Raw genomic sequence first — 19,689 nt, 5'->3', positions numbered from 1 at the left:
TCGGACCCAGGAGCTGAGGGCCACCCTTTCCAGTGAGGACATACAGCAGGCACTGATGCAGAACTCTCCAGGACACTCTACTAGATGGCAAATGGCCGGTTCCAGCGACAGTCGCTGCATACGGGCGACCGTAGGCATCTCACTGGTCACAAACAAAAGGAAGCCTCCCAGAACAGGACCCATTGATACTGGGACGCTGAAACTTGGAAGGCAGGCGACTTGTAAGACTAGCTGGAGACCACCAAAGTTCTGAGGAAAAATGCGGAATGGCGATGCTTCTAGCACGGTAGTCCAAAACGGAGCTGGTCAGTTCACTGGTTGGTCCAGCCACATTTACGAAGGCCCAAGGCTGCAGTATCGTGAGAAGACGTTGAGACTGGTTGTTCCCACCAATCTAAAGAGTCAAAGCACCAGTAAGGGTCTTCTGCGATCAGGTAGTCCAGCAAGGCTTCACAGCGACAGCAGGAAGAATGGTCTCCAGGCCTCTGCAGGATTCGCCTTCTGGTCTTCCGTCATCTGCACAGTTACACAGGATACTTGGCTCATCTTTTGATCTGCTGGAATGACTGCAAGACTCCTTCTTATCCCAGGTTCAGGTGAGTGATCAAGCTCAGCCCTCCAATAGGAAGATCTGCCCCATACATTCACATCAGCAGTGGTCCAGTCAGGGACCACTGTGGGACTAATGCACACTAGACATACTGGCATCAGTATGTGGATTGGGACCAGACAGTCCCAGACCACTTCCTGAGCCCATACACACATGGCATGCACTGGCCCGCGAAAACAGTAGCTTTCCCGGGCAAATGCATGACCATAAAAGGGAATTCCTAACCTGAGAAGGCAGGAGGAAGGCCAAAGAACAAAATGTCCAAAGAACAAGTGAAAAACCTTGTTGCCTCCACTAGCCACTGTTGGTAGCCAAACGTGAATAGGCATACTAAAAATATAGCAAACATGGTAAAAATATAACTGCTGCCACCAGCTTGTCTTTGGGCACATATAGAAATAACCAGAAATCCCTTTGTGGTACGTTTAGAGTGATACAAAAGTAACCCCATTACACTGATTTGGAAGATGGTGTGTGCAATATGAAAAAGTTACCCAAACAGATAACATGCCAAAAGACAAAACGGAAACATAGTTTCCCATTACTGACAGTCTAAAGGACTAGTCAGTTGCCCCATTAAAAAAAATAGCAAATGGTCAGTGAAGTGAAGCTGGAGGCTTCACTTCTCTGTAAGAAGTCAGAACAAGGTGTAAAACAAAAGCAAAACGTTTGGGGGTCCATAGAATATGGAGGGAAAGTAGCCTAAAAGAGAAATCTTTCCTAACAGGATGCATAACCAACTCCTAGACCAGGCTTCCTCTCGCTGTGTTGTATGTGAGATAGTTGGATCGTAGTGGGGGACAGTCAATCAATATCTTCAAAAATATTATGTTTTAGCCAGAACAATGACTGAACGTGTGTGTGTGTGTGTGACATCATTCCTCATTCCATAATTGGAGAGTAAGATTGATACCTAGATTGCAGTTTTGGTTCATCGGGTAATTCATGAGACCGTTATTTGCACTGTGGAAAATAGGAAAATATTGAATGCAAGATGTAGATTTGGTGAATTTGTAGCTTGAAATAACTATTCTCCTTGTGTACTTCTAGCTGCGTCTAAGGCAGGTTACATCGCCTTAATATTGTTCCCATCGATGTTGGGTGTGTTTTTCTTTGGCCTTGGATGCTTCTTCATTCTGCATCGATTTCAGAAGAGAATTAAAAGGTGGTTCTATCCCCCCTTTAGGCTACCTGCGCATATAGAAGAGGTATGTGATTTTTATATCCCTGTGCTTACAAGTTTAAAGAAATAAATGTGCATGTTCTAGCTGAATAATTTTGGCTATGCAAAATGTTTTAGAACCATTAGGCACTAGTTACTGAGGAAAAAGCAACGGTAATGCAGAAAAACAAAATCTGAAAAATCCAACAAAATAATCCACTAAGGGGTCACAGAGTTTTTTGCGGAAACTCAGATGCTAGATGTCTGGGAAAAAAAGGGCATTTTGTGGAGGAAGTGAGTTGAAGGTAGTGATACTATTGTATCTGCTACTCGACTTGTTGATGAGAGGTTAAAAGTTGAGCAAATAAGAACAATGTGTGATGTTATGAAGAAGTCCATGAAAAGTGGCCTTCAGGCCAAAACAAATTCACTGCCAGTGGAAAAAGGGGTAATTACCACATTTCTAAAACCAGTAAAACTTGGATCTGAGTATTCTAATGATCCATTCGACCACAGCAATTTATGAGGAAAATATGCATAAATATCACAATGAAGCGCTCTTGTCGGATCTCGAGGACGAAGCTTCGAGCATAAAATCTAGAGGCATTAAAATACCCCTAAAACCCACAGTCTGTGAATTTTTTCCTAGAATTATCTATGACGGCGAGAGGGGTGTAAACCCTGTGGTCCGAACAGAAGGTACATTTGTACCAAAGGGTCTATTCATGGGTGAGAGAAATTATTTTTATAGCAAGGACGGGCCGTCCTTTAAGGTTGCACCTAAGCAGGGTGTGGAGAATGTTTTCCCTATATTTCTATCACTGGAAGAACATAGGAAAATGGTGCAGGAGAAATTTGGGGTTGATAAATCAAAAGGGGAAAACGTCCCCAAAAGATTACTTGGTGATCTAGAAAAGGGAGAGAGACATGTAGCTTCAGAAATCAATAACGGGAAAGTAAAAATTAACTTGTCACACAAAAAGCTATACTTTCTAGAAGTGGAAAGGAAATTTAAAGAGCAAGAATTCCTTCCCCTTAATAGATCACATGTTCTGGCTTTATTTGAGATAATACCGAAAGTAGTCCTAGTAAAATCTGGTGACTAAGCCTAGGTTCAATTCATTTACCCAGGGAAAGTTAATCTAGTGAGGCTGGGATTTAAATCCGAACTGATTAGAAATGTAGTTCTGGCTGAAAGCCAGGCCTTTGAAGAATTGTGAGGAGTTGTATACCTGGGAGGAGGGAGTGACTGTTAGTGAGAATGTCCACTTGGAGGATGGCACACAACAACTACTGGTGGTTAAAGTTAATTGTGAAGACTAAAAATCCCAGTAGGATGGCAAACTTAACAGGTCCTAAAAGATCTGTTACGTATGATTGACCATCGATTTTGAATACTCTGCATATGAGGAATGGAGGGGGAGACCAGCAATTCAGAGGAAAAACCTTAAAATCTCCTCGTGGAACACATTGGGTTTTGCCCATTTGGCGTCCCCCCTTATTCTCCCTGGGGTATCTCGGATTTCATAGCTTTACAGGAAACGTGGATTTTAGATCAACCGATATTAGAAGGTTACACTGTTTGCTATGAACCAGCAAGAAAAGGGTTGATGGGGAGACCCTTTAGAGGTCTAGTGTGTGCTGTTCACACTTACTGTAACCTGCTAATGGAGAAACTCCCATTGAGTGAAAAGGATATATTAGTGGTTAACTTAATGAGTTAGGGGAATGGCGAAGGTGATCTGCATGTTTGTTTGCTAGTAAATGTTTATTTTAATTCTAATTCTGATGACCTAATGACATTTTTAGAAAAGGATAGATCATGCGATGGAGACATACTTGATGGAAGATAGCAGTTATATCATATGAGGTGACTTGAACAGTGAATGTTTACATGAGAAGTATTACCTGGTACAGCAGGCAAAGGCCTGAGAGGCCGGGAAAGAGGACACATTTGGGCTCCTGGGATCTTACCTTAGTTAATGGTAATGTTAAGGGAGATGTTCCCCCAAATGTAACTAGGGGGGTTCTGGGTGGGGCCTCGACCCTAGTTTATATTTTCTTGTCAAAGGACCTTTTTTATCAGGTCGAATCTCTAATGGTGGTAGATCTGGGGGGAGTAATCACTGTTTGACTCTTTCGCTTAACCTGGGTATTGAAAATGCACCTACTTTCAACAAAAAAAGTAAAGCATGAATACGCAAATTGGGTGAAAGCAAAGCGACACCTGAAGTATCGATATGATGCAGAGACAATGCTAGCCTGTCTGAATGCAAAAAATGGGCCCTTTTTCTGGTCTCTAATAAAAGACAAGAGTATACAAAGATCTTTGCAGACTAACTCTATTGCAGCCAATATTTGGGTTGACTTCTTCTCGAAACTCTATGGGGAGGTTCCCCTTAATGCTCTGCAGCATAAGGAAGTTTCGAGAGAGGCCTCGCTTGATTGGGACTGTTTTTAACATCATTCTAGAGGAAGTCCAATCAACTATTTTGAGATCCAAAAATTCTAATGCTCCAGGACCGGGTGGTCTGTCGAACCTCACCCTAAAATCGGACCCTGATTTGTGGTCTTGCCTACTCCGGAAGTTATTCAATAATGTGAAAAAGCTAAGGTAATTCAACCTACGTGGAGAGATGCTATGCTAATACTTATTTATAAGGTAGGCAGGAGACTGGATCCCCTCAATTACCGCCCAATTTCATTACTGGAGGGTTCATATAAGATGAAGTACCTTCGCAATTAAAGTAACTTATCTATGAGTAGTGACATCTTCCACTTTAAAAAGGGTGTGACCGTTTCATTGAATTGCCTTATCTCTCTTCTGTCGAGGCAGGCGCAGGAGGATGGGAGACATAAAATCGTGTCCTTTCTAGACATAAAAAAGACATTTGATTGTGTAAATCATGGACTCTTGTCCTCTTCCCGTACGTCATATGTTGATGGCACTACATGAGGTTCACACATGGGTGGACATCTGGACAAGAACGCAGACGACATCCTGCTGCATTACCAACCGGGAGTGTGCCCATAAGATACTCCTGCGCTGGTATTACCCCCCCCCCCTCTACACCTTCACCACTTCCAACCGGCACTAGAACCCCACTGTTGGCGACTTTGCGGCCTTCCAAGATCCTACTTCCACATGTGGTGGACCTGCCCCCGAGTGAAGGAGTTCTGGACGCTCTACTTGGCTACCATAAAGGATGTCACCCAGGTGACCATTCCGCTCACGCCCGAACAGGTCCTCCTTGGGATTCCACTGCCAGGCTCACACCCGCAGTCGGGGAGAAGAGCTGCCCTGGTGTACCAGTTCTTGTTAGCGGCTAAAATCAGGGTGGCCCGCACCTGGAAGTCTGCGGACGGACCCTTGATGGCCCTTTGCTGGGTCAAACTCTGGGATATTTTGATAGCCGAGAGGGTCACGAAGGCCAAAGCGGGACTGCTTCACCGATTTCGAGACATCTGGGCGCCAGTACTGGACTATGACCTGAACTACCCGGCCCTGACCCACAAACCGCGCCTGATTGCAAGAGCCCTTCACGCTATGGACGACCCGCTAGCGCCACCAAACCAGTCCGACTAAGGCTTGAGAACTATGCTCGCCGGGGAACGCATGGGATGGGAGAAGGGGACTCTGGGTTTGCACGATTTGAGAAGCTACATGTAATGCGTTTGTATAATTTCTCCTGTGTGTTGATTTACAAATAAACAAATAAAATAAAATACTGGCCAAATATCTAGCATGTGAAATGCTTGAAGTGCCTGGAAGAATTTGGCACCCCCTACTTGGAGACGCACCAATATCCATGATGATTGCTGCTATGAGATTTCTAGATATGATATTCCTGGATCAATTGGGCTATTATAGCAAAACTATGTGAGAGTGTATGATGATTTTTTTAACTTATTTTCCCTAATGACTGGGTATATATATGTTTGATTTTTAATAGAAATGATGTGTAGGTTGATTTTTAGTTCGTGTTGAGGACATGTGTGAGGAAATATTGCTGCTATCCCCTAGCTTGATGTATGCTAATGTGTATTTTTATTACTTTCTAACTTCTTCTCCTATACATTTTTACATTTTAAACTTGATTGGTGCTAATAATTGATATATATTTTCAGAGCTATTGGCACAATTTCTGATTGTTTTTGTTGTAAAGTGTTCTGTGCTACACGTTTGATTTTAAATTATAATACACAATTTAAAAAAAATTTTTTTTCTCCAAGTTGTATTTTTTTCTATCCACCTGTGGGTGCTGTCATAAAGGACAGCAGGTGCCAAGAAGGATGTCAAGGCCACGTGGTTTCATTTTGTTGATTTTATTATGGGATTATGTATAATACGTGCAAACCAAAGGTAACTTTCCACACAAAAGTAATAACTGTCAGGGTGATATTCTCCAGATAAATATATCTCCTACCCATGGTTGCAGTCAGAACTCTCTGGCGCTAGCATTAAAGTTCCACTTTTCAAGGTTTCTGGGAGATTGCTCAACCTCCCCTCCTTTGGCATTGCGGTTTTATAGGTTTTTCAAACCCTTTGGTCCCGCACTCTTTAGAGATCCCGAGTTCCTGGTAGGGAGCACCAACTCCCCCTTCTCCGACATTGCAGACTATAGGGTTCCCAAACCCCCTTCTTCCATTTGTTTCTAGGTGCTGGCTTTCTGGGGTTGTGTACCCATAGATTAATGCTGTTACCAGTCCTCGTGAGTGAACAGATCAATGGTTGTGTGGTTGGCAGGGAGTGGTAGAGAGAGAGTGAGAGAGGGAGGTCTATATGGCAGGTTGACTATCTTCATCTTTCAACTGATTTTATCATCCCTGAGCTGGTCTTGTTCTTCTTCCAACTGTCTAGGCCTACAGGGCTAATCTGTTGAATGGAACCACCAACAGGCGAAGCGGGTCTGAGTACCAGATTTGCTGCAGCCAGGCTGGGTCCATCAGGATCATCGTACAGCGGCTCTGTTTGAGTGTACTGAGAACTCGAGGTAGTAGAGGGATCAGATGGAAGCATAAAGGAACAGTGCTTCCCATTGAAATGAGAATACGTCCCCCCATGCTTCCTTGTTGATGAAACCGACTCGCAAACTTGTTGCACTTCTTGTTGGTCGCTGTAGCAAGCAGGTCGATCAACGGCTGTCCCTACTTGGAGAAGAGGCAGAGAACTTGGCTTGGGTGATGCTCCCATTCGTGGCATGACCGGAGTTCCCCCGCTGAGCGTATCCACAATCGTATTGTGGATCCCTGGCAGATGGAAAGGAATCACAAACATGTGCATGAGCGCCTTGCACCATAGCATCTGCACTTCTGTAGACTGAATCAGAGAGCGGGTTCCACATTGCTTTAGGATATAGGACATGGAGGTTTTGTTTTCCGTGAAGATACAAACTACCTTGTTCTACAGCTGCGGTCCGAAGGATTTCAGGGCCCTGAACAGTGCCCTTAACTCGAAGACATTTATATGTACGAGTTTTTCTTCTGGAAGCCAAAGACGTCAGCCATGAAATTCTCCTGTGTGAGCTCACCAACGCTCTAGGGTGAAATTCGTGGTCACTGTGGCTTGATGTGCTGGAAGACGAAAGGGTGCTCCCTAAATGAGATTGTGCGGATAGTTCCACCATTGGAGAGCTTGGCAGAAAGATGGCTTGAGGCGAAACTTGTCTTCCTAGAACCCCGATATCTGTTGCCATCGGGCATCTAGGAACTCTTTAAGTAGTCTCTTCTGGAGCCTGCAGTGTGGGATTAATGGGATGCAAGATGACATCATCCCCAGGAGGGACTTGAGGAAGCGGGCTGATGCAATTGGCAGCCCCCGTAGTTGCTGGACCTTAAGTATTGTCTTCACCCTCTCCTCTGAAGGCTTGGTGACACATGCAAGAGGGTTGCCATGTGAGCCCAATAATAGCGAGTCTTGAGTAGGATGCAAGCATGACTTTGCAAAGTTTACTGAGAACGTCAGGGTTGTCGGACACTGTATGGTCTGGTATGTTGTGTTGTTAGTGTTCTAGATGAAGCGCGTACCAACCAGTCATACAGGTACGAGTGAGCATGGATGCCTGAACCACGGAGGGGGCAGCCACTTGAGCTAGGCATTTGGGACAGATTTGAACCTGAAAGGCAGGGCTTTGAACTGTTTACCCTGGACCTGAAATCGGAGAAAATTCCTGTGCCACCCATGAATGGGGATGTAAAAGTAAGCATCCTCGAGGTCTAGAGATCTGAGGAAATCCCCTTCTTCCAGTTGGTCTAGGATGCGTTGCCGCATTACCATGCAGAACGTTTGATACTTGCGGAATTTGTTTAACCTCCTGAGGTCTAGTATAGGTCTCCATCCTCCTGAATTTTTCCTTACCAGAAAGTATCTGGAGTACACACCAGAGGCGCGGTGGTACGGCTTTGACCGCTCCCTTTTTTAGGTGGGACCGTACTTCTGAAGGAGCGAGGCTTGGTGTTTTTCTGCCTTTTGGGATGGGGGATGTATGGACATTTCCCCAAGAATTCCAGGGTATGACCCTGTTGGGTGATGGACAGCACCCATTTGTCAGTGGCGTTGTTCTTCCTCTTAGCAATTAAGTTGTCAAGCCGCCCCCCTACTGGGTGTTCTGAATTGGGGGTGGGTCTGGTGGCCTAGTCAGGCCTGTATTGGGCTTGACTTCTGGAGGAGGTTCCGCTTCTTTGTTGGTTTCCTCTGTAGGGTTGTAGATCTTCCCTTATTAACCCTCTTGGCTGGTGTCAGTGTGGGATGCTTGTGGATGTTAGGAGGACCTGTATTCTCTGGAAGTCCTGGAAACCCTTGCTTTCCCTGAGCAAAAGGATTGGAAGTGTTGTTGTAACGTCCAAGTGAACTGACTGTTTCCTTGTCAGCCTTGATGGCTTGTAGGGATTTGTCACCTTTTTTCCAAAGTGGTTGATGCTGTTAAAAGGCCTATCAGCTACCTTTGACTGGACCTCTGGCTGAAAATATGTGGCTATGACCCACTCTTAGCGTCGTAACACTGCCCCATTGCCATCTGGCGGAAACCCTGCATCCGCTATGTCCACGGCAGCTGAAATGCTGTGGTCTGACGCCGCTTCCCCTTCATGTAGCAGTGTAAGTCCTTCATCCTGTTTGTCATCAGGTAGGAGCTCAAGTATTGGTCCTAGTTTGAAACGGAGTTCACGGTCATAGCAAGAGAGAATTGCCACCTTGATGGTTGTCACAGCTGTCATGATGACTCTCTTGCCAAAGGCGTCTGACTGTTTTCCCTCTTTTTCTGGAAAAACCATAGGGAGAGGAGGGACTGGCAGAACTCTTATAGGCTGCTGCAAAAGCAACTGAGCCTGGGCAGGCATTTGGGTGCTGAATCTGGGACCTTGCATTTTCTTCTCAAAGCAATCATATTTAGAAAGCACTGAGAATGGGTTTTTTGTGACAAGGCGGTTGTCCCAGATACCTTCCGGTACTGAAATGGCCACAATTGATTGCCTGGACGATTCTTTTGTTGGTAAAGTAAACCCTCCTTTTTCTGTTCTTCACATATAAGATCAAAAAGGTTTGCAGCCCATTTCATGAGGACACAGAAGGAGCCAATATCGTCTGGGGGGGGGGATCTCTTGCCAGTGGGTTTGCTGACTCACCGGCACCGAGCACCAGGTCTTCAAACTCATCTGTAGAGTGGATGCCTGGGAAGCCATCCGATGGATAATAGTCAGCATAGGTGTTAGTATCTGTGAGGCTGACCAGTGGTAAAGGTGGAGCCACTGAAGGAGGTCCTGAGGGTGGTGGAGGAGCTAGGCCTTCCCTTGTAGGGAATTTACGGGTTTGCACTGGAGGAAGCAATGGTACAGCTGAAAACTGAAGCTGGCGCTCCAAATCTAGTGTCTGTAACGTGGATAGTATATCCATTGACATATCTCTTGAGCCTTTGGGACAGGAGACTTTGGAGAAGGTTGAGGATCCACTGGTGTGGGCCCTTGTGGTAGAAGGCCTTGTTTTGGTGGACCTGATGTAGGCACATTAACAGTTTTGAATGGATTGTGTCCTCCAACCAATTCCTCTTCTTTGACATGTAATGTCCAGCTTCGGAAATTTTTTCGGCAGAGTGCGCCCTGCATCAATGGCGTTTCAATGTCCCTCTAAGTCCTCCGTCGCGTCGAGGGTTGCGTCATCCGACGCAAAGCGCCAGTTGGCCAGTTGGATGTTATAAGTAGCCCGCAAAGCGCCAGTTGGCCTCTGTTCCATTTTTCCACAAACGTGTTTGCTTCGTGAAATTCGGCGCGCCTCGTACTTCTGAAGTACTACTGTTCTCTTTTCGACAATGTCTTTGTCTTCTACCCCGACAACTCCTCATTCCGGGTTTAAGAAATGTAAGGAGTATGGCTCCAAGATGTCGATCATGGATCCGCATTGGGTAGGTCTGTGGTGCCTGGGCGAGGGCCACAAGACAGATACCTGCTCAAAATGTCAGACCCTGACAGGGAAGGCCTTGCTGGAATGACAGGGGAAGTTAAAGGTAGGCAAGGTGTCCAAGCCCCGTAAATCCCGACGGGCTGGGTTTTCGACAGATGAGTCGAGGGGCGACTCTCGTAGTGTGAAGAAAGCCAGGCGTTCATGGTCCCGTAGTGGTTCCTGCCACTCTTACTCCTCGTCGAAGCGAAGGCACAGCTGGTCGCCTTCCTCGTCCTCTTTGTCAGGAAGTACCCCCAAGACAGTGACATGCCCCTCCAAAACATTGACACCGGCAGAGTGGGAAGCTTTCCGGTTGGAGATGCTTAAGATTTTTGAGAAACACGGCAAGGCCCTGTGGTGCCTTCTGTGGAAGCCGGCAAGGAAGGGTCTCGGCCTGATACTCGCGTGCCCTTGAGCCCGGGTTCATGGCGTGATCTACATCGAGAGCCCTCGAGGCCTCGAGACAAGGTGTCGATCGATTACTCGAGACGGAGGAAGAGATAGAGAGAGAGCTATCAAGGTCTATTGACACCATTGTTGGTGCCCATTGGGTCGTCAACACCAGTCAAGCCTTCAGCGCCGTTGCCGAAGCCGCTGACACCGATGGGGCATCGTTTACCGGCTCTGTCCCCATCCCCAGGTCCTGTTGACCCAACGAGGTAGGTTCTGGCTAAATCTAAGTCGACACCTCCAATGCTTTCTAAGCCTCTGGGCTCCATGCCAGAGAAAAATTTTGTCCCCCTTCCTAAAAGGGATTTTTTAGGAACCTCCCTACAATTTTTGGAGAGGAGGAATATTCGGGTAACAGACAACTTTGGAATACCTACGACTGACATCCAGAGCTTGTGGAGGCAAATCCGAGACGGGCTCCACACGAAAAAAGCGGCAGAAGCGATTCACGTCTTGCGACGCCATTGTGTTTGGTGCGGCGAGGGACACAGAATCCTATGACCCTGCTTGTCCAGGGCAGCTGCCCAACAGGCCAATCCCTGCTGATCACAAGAGAGGTGGCGCCGGACGAGCCCGATCCTGCTGATGACGGATGAGGGAGTGCGGGGAAACCCGCAGAAGAAGTGAGGCTATGGACAAACACGGCTCTGAATAGTACAAGAAATAAGGTACTGGCGATGCAGACACAGACACAAGTTAAAAGCTGGGGCAGTCGTGGAACTACCCACACATATGCACTGTGGCGGCGCTGCTGGGGGCTAGCGAGGAGGCAATACCGAGAGTCCTCAACAAGTGGCAACAAGCAGCTTGGAGGGTCTACTCACAAGCCGATTCGGCGGTCATCAGTTGAGAGGGAGCAACGCCTGTTGAGTACACTCTGGAGGCCTGATTGAAAGATCTGCAGAGGTGCGGTGGCCTCCCTGCCCATACACTGCTGAAGCGACAGACGGAGGGTCTGACAGGCTGACACAGAGCCAGATTCTTGAAGCCGGGGTGGAACTAACAACATGGCGGGATCAGCACCATACACTGGCGCAACGCGCACAAACCCTTTCATCATGGGGGCGGGTGGGGGACCACACGCACGGATCCATTGGAGTCCCCTAAGACAACACGTGGTACCTGAAGGGACTCTGCTCTAGAAACGCCATAATACTGTCATACTCTGACGGGCCCCCGGCTGGTACGCTGCATGTGATCATTACAGATAGCTTGGTTGGGGCAACTGGAGACTTCACACCTCGCGTTCTGCCAAATACATCCCCAAGTTGTCCAGCAGGAACAATGTAGGGCGGAACGCACGCCCAATGGAACCTCGAGACTGAATTACACACTGCTGCTTTTGGAGCCCTACACCAATGAGTCAATAGACGCAGCTTGAAGCATTTTCCTCATTCAAATCGTCCTAGGCAATGTACAGACACATTAGCAGTTATCGTAGAGGCACACACAAATAAAGCCAAGATACCTTATAAGCCCAGCAGTGAATATACCACTCCTCTCCTGTTCGGACATTTGCGTGCTACCCTCTCCCACGGGCGCGAGGGTGAGACAGGGGGCAAAAGGGGCCCTTTGGATGCGGACACCAGCAATACTGCTGCCGAGGAGGAGCCAGGCTCCCCACAGTCCCCCCAACACCCAGCCCAGCGCAGGTGGAGAGCCCAATGGACTCGTATAGGGAAGCTCTGCAAGCGGGCTTTGCGGTGGTCAACGGCAGATTGGATGAGATGGGCAGTAATATCTCCTCCATCAGATCAGATTTGCAGAAAGTAAACTCCAGAGTGACGGTGGTGGAGACGAGAGCCAGCACAGTGGAGGATACTGTCACAACACACACCAAGGAGATCGAGAACATTAAAAGATCTCTGAAAGGTCTCCAATCCAAATGTGGCAATTTGTAATCCAGATCGTGCAGAAATAATATTAGAGTGGTTGGATTGGCGGGGAAACCTCTTAACAAGACAATGGAACTGTTTATGGAAGAGGCACTACGAGAAATGTTCCAGGACACCAACTTCTCCCAGCAATTCCTGGTTGAGCATGCCCATAGATCCCTCGCACCTCCGCCCTAGCCTGTGCCCCACCGCGCACGGTCATTGCTTGCATGCTAAACTACTAAGACAGGACCTGATCCTTCGCCTGGCACGGGAGAAGGGTACTATGACATTTGACTCAACGAAGGTACATATATACCTAGATTTCTAAAGTGGAGTCCAAGCTGCAAGACGGGCATTCGACCAGGTGAAGAGGGCACTGAGGGCTAGGTCTATCTATGAAACTCCAGAGGAGGCAATATCATATATTGAGCATAACATCCCAGCTCCTCCAAATATGAAGTCCAGTAACCCTTGTCCGCAAGATGCCATATGAACTGATCAGGATGGTTGGAACAATTATAATACTTTGGTGATAACCCGAGACACATGGAAACAATGGCGGCGGCGGTGGGATACACTGTCCAGTTATAGGGATGGTGAGGGTGGGATAAAAGGGAGGGGAGGCGCCTGTTGCCCTATTAGTTGTGCAATGGTTTTATGGGGGTGGGGGAGGAGAGTTGGGTTAATGAGAAAAGCTGACAGAAACATACTATTGGGAATGTTACAGCATTGTTGCAACAGGACTGGGGAGATACAGGACCACGTAATGTCTACACCAGGACGATGTCAGTCACTTAAATTCCTAACATGGAACATCAGAGGTCTAGCTAACTCCATCAAAGCAAGGAAACTTCTTGCATATGTCAACAGACATAAGATTGATGTCCTCCTGTTACAGGAGACACATGGCATTCAGAAGGTAGTAGACTCCTTTGCTCGGGATTGAGGGCCGGTTAGAGTTGGTACTAACAACTCATCACAATCCAGCAGGATTGCCCCTAGTTCACTGCTCTGTCGCTTTCCAATGCATAAAGTCTGAAATTGATGAAGAAGGGAGATATGTGATTCTAAGGGGCAGGATAGATAATCAAGAAGTGATCCTGGTTAATACAAATTGGCGCCGAATTTAGACTCTCCGGATCTCATGTTTTCTGTGATCACACCGTTGGGAGAGGCTAAGGTATGATGGGTAGGAGATATGATGACAATACTTGATTTGCATAAAGACAGAACATCATTGGGGCACAGGAGTCACACAAAGGCAGCATTGACCATTCTGCAGATCATGTCCACCCTCCCCCGCATTGATACATGGCGGGAAACCCACCCGACTCAGGATGAATACAAATTTCACTCTCACGTGCACAACTCAAGCTCAAAAATTGATTACTGGCCCTGTTCCCCCGAAATTGAGCTCGCAAACGCAGGAATGCCTCATACTTCCTTGCACAATGTCGGATCACTCGCCAGTCCTTCTACACATGAAGACATTGATTGCAGACCAGACTTTGCAATGGTGGCGCATGCCCCCCGCAATGTTGAAAGATGAATCAGTGATTGAGACACTGAAGATTGAAATAATAGACTTTTTTGACCGAAACAAGGGCTCAGTGGGGTCATTGGCCACCATATAGGAGTCATTCAAAGTTTGGCTAAGAGGTCACTTGATGTCATTATCTTTGGGAATAAGGCGCAAACTGTGGAGGGAATTAGACCAGACAGAAGTCACCTTAAAATCCCTTGAAACATCTTACTCCCGGGCCCCAGGAATCGAAACGCCTAGACCACTACAAGCCCAGCTCACGAAGTTCAGGTCCCTTGCCGAGCGGGAGGTGATGTACACCATGCACCCTATTATAGCCAGGAGATACGGGGAGGGAAACAAGGCCAGTAAATGAATGCTGAACCTGATTAAGATAGAGCAGGGAGCTAAACCCATAATGGGGGTGATTGGGCCAGATGACGTAGTACATACGGAGGCTCATAAGGTCAACGAGATGTTCATGAACTTTTATGCCTCGCTTTTTGCAAACGCAGACCTTGCCACATCAGAGGAACTCTAGCAGTATCTCACCACGTTCCCATTACCCTGTCTGGGGAGGGATGAAATGGAGTTGTTAGACCGCCCCCTCAAAATAGAGGAGATTGCTCAGGTGATTAAGGACTTAAAGGCGGGCAAAGCGCCCAGGCCACGCAGGCTTCCGACGAACCTGTATAAACAATTCAGCACAGACTTAGCCTTCACAATGATAGCAGTGTGGGAAGAAGCCCTTGAGGCTGGCACACTTCCGAATTCCATGAGGGAGGCCATGATTTCAGTGCTGCTTAAACCGCAGAAACCACTGCACGACCCCGCTTCATACCAACCTCTGTCCCAAATAAATTTGGATACTAAAATATTCGCCAAAGCGATCGCCAACTGTCTGCTCCCACACATGAACAAACTAGTTCATCCAGACCAGTCCGGTTTTGTCCCAACACGCTCCATAGCCCTGAATTTGTGCAGGTCCTTCGCCATCTCATCACAACTAGACCTGAAAGCCAAAACTGTTGCTGTCGCACTTGATGCCGAAAAGGCTTTTGATTCTGTCTCCTGGGGGTACATGTTCACCATCCTGTGGAAGATGGGATTTGGTTCAGGTCTCCTGAGATTCATACAAGTTTTATACAGGGAACCGAAGGCTAGAGTCCGAATGAATAAAACAATATCTCCTGAGTTCTCACTGCATAGAGACACGCGCCAAGGCTGCCAACTGTCCCCCCTCATATTTGCCCTCACTATTGAAGGAATGGCAGCATGCTTGCGTCACAAACACTCTTGGCGGCGTATCTGCGTTAGGGGACCTCGTCAGCTCATTTCATTATATGCTGACGGCACCATGTTGTACCTTAGGGACCCCAAGCGCAATCTCCCCCCAGTGATGCAGGAAATACAGAAATTTGCGAAATTCTCGGGCTATAAAATTAATCGTTCCAAGTCCGAGACCATCCCCCTTACGCCGGGAGCTGAAAATCGAACGCCACTGCACACTTTCGCTGGTCCCCGAGCTCGGACAGATACCTAGGCATTATAAGGGCCACGGAACGGCAGGCCCTTTATGACACAAATTATGCACCCTATTCGATACTTCTCGAGACTGAATTGGGGGTCTGGAATAAGCTATCAATTTCGTTGTATGGTCGTATAGCTCTGCTTAAAATGGTTGTATTGCCCAAACTATTGTATCTTTTCTGCAACATACCAATTTGGCCCGGGCGCCCCTTTTTTGATAAACTTCATAAGCTTGAGTCCACATTCATATGGGGTGGGGGAATGGTTAGACTCAGCTGGTCTAAATTATGCGAACGGTACGACACAGGCAGCCTGGCCGCTCCAGATTTCCTATTATATTAATACGCGCCATAGGCGCACTTTGCCAAATATTGGTTCCCCCATTAAGAGCAATATGCTCCTATTTAGGCAGAACAATTTGCTGTGGCCCCTTTCAAGTTGCAAACCATGATGTTCGCCAAGTATAAACGACACAATGGTGAAGTAGACCCAGTCTCTTGCACGGTATGGGCATGGATGGCGCTGTTCAGGAAGGTTGGGTGCATGGAACCTTACTGGCCACATACCCCCCTTTGGCATCATTCGAGCCTGCAACCCACCTTGGATACAACACTACAGAAAGGGTGGGACCCAGGAGGGGAAATGCGGGTAGGGGACCTGTTCCCTGAAGTGAGGTTTGTACACTTAGAGGAGGTCCTGGAGAAAGTGGGAGCCAATCTCATCACAACATTGCAGTATCACCGTCTGAAGGTGGCGTGCAAGCTTAAGTGGATGTCCTTCCCAGTTGCCCCGACCCCCGCCCCATCCGTTCCTTTCAACAATCGTGTCCCAAGACGAGTTCAGAGGCGATATAGCTATACTGTATAATGCAGCCCAATTACACGTTCCCTCTGAAAACACTATGAAGTCCAGGTGGGAGAGAGAGTTGAACATGTCTATAGAGGATGCAGAATGGGCAAAATATTGTTAGTTCACCAAAACTATCTCCCTTTGTGCCAACCTCAGGCTGTACAGTTTAAACAGCTAAATCACTTGCATATAACACCAAGCAAGATGGCTAAATATGGACAGGCCAACCAGGCATGCAGCCCCAAATGCAAAGCCCCAGAAGCTAATTTTGTTCATATGTTCTGGGAGCGCCCCCGTATCAGCAAAATGTTGGGAAGAAATTGCAGGCGTACTTACCGATATACTTAATACTCACATACCAGCCACTCTGTTAAGTATCTACTGGGAGACATAGGGAAAGTCCTTATTAAAACACAGAGACTCTTTTCTATAGCGGGAGCTATTGCCAAGCAGAACTTTCTTAAATGCTGGAAGGCAAAGCAGGCCCCCACAACCCAGACATGGCTCAAAGACTTGATACATGCATATGAATGTGAAGAAAGGTATATAAAGGGAATTTTTGCTGTATGTAGGCCTAAGGACATCTGGAGACCTTTATAGCGTTACTTAGCAGGAAGATGTGATGAGGAATGGGATGATGTATAGATCTTGCCTGGGTGACCTTGTATACAATATCACATTTTGTATTTCTTATTGAACTGTGTTTTATTATGCATCACGCTGTAAGATATATTGAGGTTGTAGACATGTAACCGTCAGATAAAAAATTAAGTTTATAAAAAAATGAATTAAACAAAATTCTGATGGGTGCTCCTTTTCAACCGTTGCACTCATGTCCATTGAGGTTGTTGACCTTTAAGACTATAGTGTTAGTTGCTCTTGCATCTGCATGAAGAGTGAGCGAGTTTCAAGCGCTTTCTTCCAAGCCACCCTGTACTATATTCCACAAGGACAGGGTTGTTTTGGGGGTGAAACCCTCCTTCTTGCCTAAGGTGGTTTCGGACTTTCACCTATGGCAGAAAATTGTGCTACCAGCATTCTACCCTCCTCCGCATCCTGGTAAGGAGGAAGAAAGGCTACATCAGTTTAACCCTAGGAGAGCACTGAGCTTTTATATTTCTAAGATGCCCAAATTGAGAGCGGACAACCAGCTCTTTGTAGGGTAGACTGGACACAGACTGGGCCAGTCTTATTTCCAAACAGACTTTTTCTAGGTGGATCATCCTCACTATTTCTGAATGCTACAGACTGGCAGGCAAGGACCCTCCTGAGGGTTTGCGTTCCCAATCCACCAGGGGCACGGCCACCTCGACTGCCCTGCAGAGAGGGATCCCTATTAAGAACATCTGTGATGCAGCAATGTGGTCATCTATACACACGTTTACTAGGCATTACTCTCTGGATACTTCCCATGCTCAGGCTGTTGCTTTTGGTAAGGCAGTCTTTTATTCTGCCCTCTGAAAGTTCTGCATGTCTAAATTCTTCTCCCTCTTCCTATCATGGATACTGCTTTGGGAGTCTGTCAAAGATGAGGAAAACGTTGGAGGACACAATCCATTCGAATTACAAGTTACTTACCCCTGGTAACGTTCTTTTGACTGGCTGTACCTCCAACGTATTCCTTATCGCCCTTCCAACCTACCCTTTTGTAGAATTTCCCATGCTATTGCAGCTTTCATTCCCACAAGGCTGAGTACTGTCCTGCCTGTATTTTGGGCGCTTCTGATACCCTAGGAGGGAAAAACAGAGCTGAGGCCAATGGGTGCCATGCGTGCTACTTATAACATTGGATGACGTCACCCTCAACAGAGGCCTTCGAGGGACATCGACTCAAAGTCATTGACGCAGGGCACCCTCTGCCGAAAAGAATTCCAAAGCAGCTGAAGCTGGACATTACATGTCAAAGTTGAGGAATACGTTGGAGGAACATTCAGTTGAAAGAAGGTTACCAGCGGTAAGTAACTTGTTCTTCTCCTTCGTTATCTGAAGAAAGCACCTCCCGAACCTCCATGTCCAAACCATCCCTCTGCTGTAGCAGTTGTGCAGGAGGGGCTATGAAAGGACAGGGAACTGCAGAAGGAGGCAGTGAAAACTGGCTGAGCACAAGTTGACCTGGGGAGGTACGATCATGCAGACGGGACATCCCTGGCCAACAAACCTCCCTTTGGGAACGTGGAGACCAAGGGCCTCTGTGCAGACGACATCAACAAAGCAAACGTGTTTGGTGATGGCATAGGCCTGGATCGCAGTGACGTTGAAGATTTAATCATTGACTAAGAAGTTAACAAGACAGAAGCAATGGTTTTATTAGTTGACTTGGTCATCAACTAGGTGGTCGACGAAGTGATTCATGTCCCTCTAGGAAGATTCCTTGCAGGACCTCAACCTCTTTGAATAGGGAGTGCATCTAGGGGTCTGCTGTGCCTGACAGGGGCATAACTATGCATAGAGGTAGAGTCAGAGGCCCCGGCACCTTCATCCAACCAGGCCACTAACCTGCAGTGATGGTCCTTGCAGGTCTTGCATGAGAACGACTGTCAGATGGTACTAGCGTAAAGCCATGGTCTGGATACAGACAGTAGAGACACTTCATAAAGATCCTGGACGTAAACACGCTTTAGATTGCTTGTTAAGCAGGCCTTAAAAAGGTTTTTCTTCCTCGTGTCTGTCATCTCTATGGACTCCTGGAGACCTCTGATGGAATATTTGAACTCTGGAGTCAATGGAATGGGCAGAGACTTCTCTGCTGTAGGCGAGAAGCGATGCAGTACCAAACCAAAAGATTTGATGGAAAGAATCAAACAGACAGAAATCACTAAAATTGTAGAAGAGAGAATTCTCTGGAACTCCCAACACTTAAGGTGAGGTAAAATATCTGAAGATGGCCACCAGGGGTGGCGTTAAGGGGACCTGGCTTATTGGCTGTGGGCAATATGGCCCAAAATTACTGTCATAAAGCACTAAAGTGACAAGCATTTTAAAAAATGTAAAGGTATACTGCTTTAATGTTACTGAGGATTCCCAGCCGGGTGATAGAGAATGTTCAAGAGCATGTGAATCCATGAATGATCCAATGCTGGTGAACTTGCCTATTCTGGCTGGCTAGTCCCTGATCTTCCTTGCCCTCTTAGTGTCTAACTCTCCCCGATTCCTCCTTACTTCTACACTGCCATCCCGTTGTGTTAAATGAATTCCGTCTACTTGGTGCTTGACCCGGCCTTATTTCACTGACGGTGGTTCTTCCTCCATAGAACT

The 19,689-nt window shown here is 47.0% G+C and overlaps 1 protein-coding gene across 2 annotated transcripts in view; it reads left to right on the top strand.

Moving 5' to 3' along the window:
* LOC138525990 (interferon gamma receptor 2-like) overlaps positions 1-19,689 on the top strand; it is a 250,234-nt gene that overhangs the window by 196,272 nt on the left and 34,273 nt on the right. The window contains exon 6 of one of the 2 annotated variants that reach the window (XM_069636281.1): positions 1,661-1,818. The exons of the other annotated variant lie outside the window; for it this stretch is intronic. Coding sequence (XP_069492382.1) covers positions 1,661-1,818 — 158 coding nt within the window. The remainder of the gene's footprint in view (positions 1-1,660; positions 1,819-19,689) is intronic. 2 annotated transcript variants of the gene reach the window in all.

Source organism: Ambystoma mexicanum, chromosome 7p, assembly GCF_040938575.1.
Source record: "Ambystoma mexicanum isolate Mex_15411 chromosome 7p, UKY_AmexF1_1, whole genome shotgun sequence".
NCBI lineage: Eukaryota > Metazoa > Chordata > Amphibia > Caudata > Ambystomatidae > Ambystoma > Ambystoma mexicanum.
Note: the sequence above shows the minus strand (reverse complement) of the source record. Positions and strands in the feature narration are given on the sequence as shown.